The 7,612-nt window shown below is 36.6% G+C and overlaps 1 protein-coding gene across 2 annotated transcripts in view; it reads left to right on the top strand.

Annotated features, from left to right (window-relative positions):
- The first annotated feature begins 575 nt into the window (after nucleotides 1-575).
- Nucleotides 576-7,612, top strand: part of ythdc2 (YTH domain containing 2) — a 62,873-nt gene continuing 55,836 nt past the window's right edge. Inside the window, exons 1-5 of one of the 2 annotated variants that reach the window (XM_015015479.1) lie at nucleotides 576-684; nucleotides 4,425-4,590; nucleotides 6,059-6,149; nucleotides 6,423-6,619; nucleotides 6,898-7,100. In XM_015015479.1, coding sequence (XP_014870965.1) covers nucleotides 4,431-4,590; nucleotides 6,059-6,149; nucleotides 6,423-6,619; nucleotides 6,898-7,100 — 651 coding nt within the window. In that variant the 5' untranslated portion in view covers nucleotides 576-684; nucleotides 4,425-4,430. The remainder of the gene's footprint in view (nucleotides 685-4,424; nucleotides 4,591-6,058; nucleotides 6,150-6,422; nucleotides 6,620-6,897; nucleotides 7,101-7,612) is intronic. The other variant, XM_015015480.1, reaches the window with a different exon arrangement.

Raw genomic sequence — 7,612 nt, forward strand, 5'->3', positions numbered from 1 at the left:
TGTACTTAAGTACAGTAACGAAGTACTTGTACTTCGTTACTTCCCACCACTGTATATATGTTTAAAACTACTTTCACCCCTGTGGAGCAGTTGTTGTAGTGTGATCGAAATGCATAAAGAGTGTTGAAATAGTCCATTATTGAAGTTTCATAAATCCCAAACTTGGTTTTAAATATTGTCCTACTAATTGAGAATAATCTAGTCCAGAAGAGTTTAAGTTTTTTTTTTGTTTTTTTTTTAATTAGCGTAGATGAAAGCTGTTGAAAGTACTGCAAAATTAGGTGGAATCGCCCTGTAGCCATTTCCCGAATCGGAAGATGCAATCGAAAACCAACTTCTTCCTCTACTCTTTCCCAAGAAGGAAAGAGTAGAGGAAAGGCAGACAAAAGGCCAAACTGTTCTTTGGGAAAGGCACATGAACTTAGTGGCAAGGCCAGCATCCCAGTTTAACCGATGTCGGAAACAATATAAGAGCAAGTTATGTTTTGTCTTCGTGCACTGATTCATGTATTAGGGCAGCGGTGAATGATGGCGCTGTCCTTAGCCATGAGTCTTTTATTGTGAAGGGGACAGAGCGGATGCGTAGTTGCTTATCTTTCACTGACCGGACACTAGCTAACCTGTTGTGAAGTAGTGGCAACAAACCGGCAGAAGTTAAGAGGTTCACTGACGTTTTACTCCAAGGTACGTCTTCCCAAACACCGTAGTGCAAATTGGAGGCCGGTCTCTCAATAAGGAAAATTTAAAATCGCTTTTAAACGGCTTCATGCCTGGGTTAACCGTACAAGTTAGCTAATTTTTAAATCACGTATCTCTCACACCTGACGCTAGCTTGTTTGGTTTTAGGTTTCGGTACCAATGAAATGAAACGCATCAGCCATTCATGCTGTACTTCTAGCTAGGCTCTATTATAGAATTCTGTCTTTCTTCCGAGAAGAAAAACAGTAAATGAAAGTTGGCGTTAAAGTTTAAACCTTCCAGCCACTTTAACGTGGCTGGAAGGTTTAAACACACTTATTGAAAACAGAAGACATTAAATACAGACATATTTAATATGAAGTTTCCAGGAAATTCTATCATCTATTATAACCTCTATAAATTTAGTTTGATGCACTATTTCTACGTTAACACCCTCTAAATTTTATGCAGTCTGGGCACTTTTGTTTATTGTTAGTAGATTTCATGAACCAACTTTTAATTTTAATGGATTCTGATGTAATAGAATGTAAAAGTTGTAGATTCTCACCAGAATCTAAAATATTTGTATCATCAGCAAATAAAATAAGTCTTAGGATTGATTATACCTTACATGTGCCATTAATGTATAAGATTAATAATTTGGGACCTAATTATTAGGTGGTGAGGAACACCACATACAATGTTCATACATTCAGACTTAAGTTGTTCTATCTTCACAAATTGTTTGCGGTTCTTTAAGTAACTTTTCACCCAATTTAGTGCAGTCCCCCTGATCCCATATTGTTCCAATGTACTGACTGAAATGTGATTAATGGTATCAAATGCTTTTTTGAGAATAATGAACATGCCTCCAGCAAATCTCTTTTTATCTGTAGAGTTAGTAATATCCTCAATTTATTCAATTAGTGCATGTGATACTGATCTTTTACTTTGGAAGCCATGTTGGGTATTCACAAGTAATTGATGTTTTTCAATAAAATTGTCTAGTCTGGTATTGAATAGCTATTCCAGGATTTTGGAAAAATGTGGAAGAAGAGAAACAGGATGGTAATTTGTAAAGTGGTGTTAATCTCCAGATTTGTACAGTGGAATAACTTTGTCAATTTTCATACTATTGGGAAACTGACCAGTTAATAAAGATAAATTATAAATATGAGTAAGAAGTTTAGAAATCCTCTCAATTACTTTTTTTTACCAGTAGCATATCAATGTCATTATGACAGAGGTTGTTTTATTTTTTTCAGCATTAGCAATATTTATAGCTTCACTTTCATGAACTGGCTTAACAAATATAGAACTGTCATTTCTTTCAATTACAATATCATTTAATGTCACAGGATCTTGTATTTTGTTTGTTAGTTTTGGACCAACAAGAAAGAACAAAGAAATGGTGTCTGCATATTATTTATTACCACATTATTTCCTATAAATAGTCATTATAGGGGGTTTCTTAGAGTTATTACTAATTACAGTACTTAAGGTTTTCCACACACACTTTATATCATGTTTATTGTTCTCTAATAATTTATATTTTCCTTCATGTAATTGCGTATATTAAAAGTGAACTTATTTTTATACCTTTCATATTTACCGTTGGCTTCAATTGTCCTGTGTTGTATACAGTTTTTATACAGTGTCTTTTATTACAAGCATTTACCCCTTAACATCCATGGATTATTTTTTGCCCTTGTTTTTTGCAGTGCAGTTTTACAGGACAGTTTTTATCATAAGGAATCATAAATAATCTCAAAAACTCATAATTATTCATTATTCACATCATTTTCTTTGTATGTTAATTGCCAGTCAAATGTCTATACATTGATCAGTCTTAACTCTTAAATGAAATGTTTTTTCTTATTTGTTTTTCTGCTCTAACAGTTATATAATGTGAATATTGGGAGGTGATCGCTCAGATGATTTGCTTTCCAAATCATTTGAGAAAAATATTTTCAAGCAATGTGGCACAGTGAACTGTTATTCTATTGGGTCGTGTGATTTTAGGAAATAAGCCAATGCTGTACATGGTGTATCCTTATGTTTGTTTGGATTTATTAAGTTGATATTAAAGTCACCATCAGTAAACATGATCTCATGTTTCACATTAGTAAAGTATTCCTCTATCCAGTAAGCTTGTAATCCGGCCTGCTGTAGATAGAACCTATAACTATATTTTTCAGTTTTTCCCTATTCATTGTAACTTTAAGATATTGATGAACATTGTAACAGCTGATATTTTGTCCACCACTACTAATTCAAGTCTACATACATGGTTAGACCACACCCTTTTTGTTTTTTTCTGTTCATACAGATCAGTTCACAACCAGGAAGTTCAACATCCATGTCTTTATCACTGTTTATCCATATTTCTGACATTAATATAATATTGAAGAGGTGTGTGAACTGATTTAAGTCCGTCCATCCATCCATCCATCCATCCATCCATCCATCCATCCATCCATCCATCCATCCATCCATCCATCCATCCATCCATCCATCCATCCATCCATTTTCTGTACACCCTTGTTCCTAGTGGGGTTGGGAGGTGCTGGTGCCTATCTCCAGCAAACGTTTTGGGCGAGACGCAGGGTCACCCTGGACAAGTCACCAGTCTGTCGCAGGGCAATACATGATTTAAGTAATCTTTAATGTTATGAAAATTTGCATACCAGCTTTTGCTGTTACAATGAATAATGTAATATATTATAATATTTAAGGCACTAAAATTGAAAAACTTTCCAGTTGATCCTGGTTGTTGCCTTTCAAAGGTGATACTAAGAGCTGAAACTTAAAGTGAATAGAAATTCTCTTAAATCATCCTATAGTTTCCCAGAGGCAATAAACATGGAATCTCAGTCCTCTTCCAACTCACCCTTTTCCACCTGCTTTCCATCAGGGACCAATCTATGGTAACATGAACAAGCCACTACAATGGATTGGGAATCTATTGTCTTTGCAGCCATATGGAACCACTTTAATGATACTTTTTGTGCTATAACAAAAAATGCTTTCAGAAATCTGCATTTTCACTTATCTGTTAATTAAAATTAAATGCTCTTGTGCTTATTAAGGTTTCCTATGCAATCAGACCAGTTTTTAGGTTTATTAAATGTCTAAGACTGAGTAGTTCTCAGACACAGCCTGACTCTTGTCTTACCATCTTTGCCTCAGGAAAATTGTCACATAAAATCTGCAAAAAAGTACTCACTCTGTAAATGTTGTCTTGTGCTCTCTTTCCATGAATGATGCAATTGCTGTGCACACAGTCAGGTATTATATATTGAACAATGCATTATTTTTATGAAAGTTCTTCCTTTAAAGTCAATAAAAAGCAACATTTTCACATAATCTGTAGGCAGACAGATCTGTATTTTTCTTTAAGTTTTCTTAGCCTATTTAACAGTATTTGGACATGAAATACTGTTTTGGATTAACAAAACAGCAATCCATGTCATGAAATAGGGAAGAGAGAGAAGAAGCCATGTTGTAAATGGTTTGAGACCAGGAATCAAACCCAAGACCACCGCAGTGAGGACTACAACCCATATCACTGTCTGCTTTCACCTAAAAGTCTAACTTTCTGCTGTTCTCATACTTGAAGCAATTTTATATTTGAGTTTCCTTTTTTTGACAAAACCTTCTACCACACGAGGTTAAAAAAGTGAACAGTTGAGTTTTTAGTTTAGAGCACTTGACACTAGTGAAGAAGATGTCTTTTTGTGTTGCAGTGCACCATGTTTAATGCTATGGGGACATCACAAAAACCGTCCAGGCATCAGAACATGTCACCTCAAGGCTCTAGTTCCAGTGACTCGAAAACAATTCACATCGGTGAAGAAGTCAAGATAGCAGTGAACCTCTCTTTGGAGAGGTTTCGTTACAGTGATGAAAAAGGTACCAACAAAAACTTCCATCATTCATCTCTTTGCGCAAACAGTGCTCTGTTTACTTATGTGTTTTTCACAAGAAACTCTAAGGTACAAGTTAAAGTCAGTTTTCAATAGGATGTTGCACCTTAAGTCAACTTTAGGAGCTACGATTCAAAGTTATCCTGGACTCTGCCATCATTAACCTGCACTAATCTTACTTCTTTTTGTGAATGTTGCAAGTATGTTCTGTGTCTATTATTAAGAGATATTACTCAGGCTGCACAATATTAGAAAAACTTTAAGTAATGTTAGAAAAGCTCACACGTCTCTTTTCCACTGCCTGAAGTTAAATCAGACCCATCCTATCTTATTTTAGAGAGGATGGGTCTGACACTGACACTTTGCGACTCTGTTTAGTTAGAATTATCCAAACTATTGTTTACTACTGTCTGTCGCTTGGTGTAGTATTTTACTTTACTGGTTGTGATTGGTTGATATTTATCCAAGTCAATACAGTATTTGCAAGGAATACTCTGAATGAAAAAACAATCTTTGATTGACAGTTGTGGTTCATATACATTAACTTGATCAAGTTTCAGAGCAGACACACAGCTGATCATGTGACAGAACACATATTGAGCAAACGTGTGTGAATACATATTGAAATATATTTGTGGTTCACATTGAGCTTCCAGAGCAAGAGCTGTGGCTTTTATGAGTGATGCTTACCTTGCTGCAGTACTTTCTGAAAATGAGCCCTCACAGATGGTCGTGTAAATACCAACAGAGGTGGACCTGCTATTGGAACACCTTGAATATCATAAAGTTTGAATGAAAGATGTGTGATCCATGCAGAGGAACAAAACCTCAGAGATTCAGCTGCGAGGCCACAAATGTGCAGAAGCGTGGACGTTGTATTTGGTCTGCACCCTTGGCTTTGCTCCCAGTTCAATACATCAACTATAAACTCATCTTTACTGTGAATGTTACTGGTGTACAAAAAAACATATTTAAAGGGCGCTATTATGTGTTTTTCAGTCACATGGTGTCATACTCAAGTAAGTCTGTTACTTTAGTCGTCATAAAAATGCTATTTACATTTATCAAGTCTTACTTAAAAGGAATTTGACTTCATAATTGAATGCCTTGAAATTGGGTTTCTGCTTTTTTTAAAAACTCCTGCTCTTTCTGACACTGCCTTCAGGAAGACATCACAACATTCTCTATTAACCCTATAACAACATTTTTACCAGCATTGCACTGAGAAGTATCATAATTACTTGATTGTGCTATAAAATGGCACTTTGGCTGGAAGACACATAATACTGCCCCTTTAATATTTGTTTTCCTTTTTCATTTTTGGCTTGATATAAAAAGACGTTTTTGGTAGAACAAAAGATGGTTGATTTCACCATCATACTCTTGTAAGCTTCAGGAGTCAAGTTTTATGTGGAGTATGCTAACGTTTACCTTTTCTGCTTTTGGTGGAACAGAGATGGAATTCCCATCCTCACTGTCCAGCACTGAGCGGGCCTTTGTTCATCGACTGGCCCAGTCCCTGGGCTACATTTCCAAAAGCAAAGGGTGAGTTCAACTATTCAACATCTTTGAGCTCCTGATGGGAAATTTTAGGGCTGTTGAAAACTATTATTTTAGCACTTTAGTACTTTATAGATTATTCTGATGATTACTTGAGTAATCACATAAAAATTTGATCAAATAAAATATTGGTGAATTCTACCACAACAGCATATATATATATATATATATATATATATATATATATATATATATATATATATGAGCGTATGTACGCACAATGTTATAAATATGAATGTTTTTATTTGACTTTTTCAGAAAAGGCTCCAGTCGTTTTCTGACAGTCAGGAAGAGAGATGTTTCAGACAAACCTCGGCCCAGTACATCTCTCGATCTGTGCCCCAGCTCCTTATATTTCATTCGCAGCCTACTGCAGAGATTTCCCACCAGCAAGAAGGAACGTGCAGACATGCATCCCAACATCAAAAGTGGCATGTCTCTGGCTACAGAAACTAGTGATTATCTGTGTGTGTGTGTGTGTGTGTGTGTGTGTGTGTGTGTGTGTCTGTATTTGATGTTGTGGAGGGCACTGTACAGAGATGAGAGGAGAGTAAAGTGCACCTTGGATTTGGAGTTGGACAGAGGACTTTAACCTTGTCCTCTGTTCAACACCAACATATAACTGGAAAACCTTAAACAAATTTGGATTATTTGGCAGGCAGTGTAACTCAACTCATGTATAATGTGTTTGGTCACATAGTATCTGATGTGTCATGTTTTGCTCTTCTTTTAGATAGTGGCTTTGACAGGAACAGAGCAAGTGGGCGCCTAAACAATGGCATTCCTATGGTTCCTAGGAAGAGGGCACCATCAGAACTGGACATTTTCCGAAGCTCCCTGCCTGTGCATGAGCACCAGGAGGAAATTGTCCGACTGATCAGAGAAAACAGGGTGGTACTTGTTTTGGGAGAGACTGGCTCTGGAAAAACTACACAGGTGAGTGTTGTTGCAGGTGGATTTAGACGATCAGTAAAGTTTTCTATTTGGCTTATCTTCTCCCCTCAAAATCTTCCTATATTTGACATTCATCTGTTTCTTTTCATTGAAAGCTTTTTGTCCTGGAGCACCAGTTTTAAGTTTCCACTCATATGACAGATGATCAGGTTTTTCTCTAGTATAGAAACTGTTCAAAACTAGTCTTTGCAAATCAATAGGTGTTTTCAAGTTAAATGAATCTGTATCTTTATTTACTGTATTTTCCGCACTATAAGGCGCACCGGATTATAAGGCGCATAGAATAGACGCTACAGTAGAGGCTGGAATTACGTTATGCATCCACTAGATGGAGCTGCACTAAAGAGAATGTCAACAAATCAGTCCGACTCCGGTTGGCCAGGAGAGCTTTCTGCAACTGGGCCGGGTGTTAATTCACAGTACTCAACCACGCCCCTAACTCCTCCTAACCTTCAGCGGACTGACTACTGACCCGCTCTCCATCTCACGGGTCC

This window comes from Poecilia latipinna, unplaced genomic scaffold (genome assembly GCF_001443285.1).
Source record: "Poecilia latipinna isolate Pla-1442-1.1 unplaced genomic scaffold, P_latipinna-1.0 Scaffold1915, whole genome shotgun sequence".
NCBI lineage: Eukaryota > Metazoa > Chordata > Actinopteri > Cyprinodontiformes > Poeciliidae > Poecilia > Poecilia latipinna.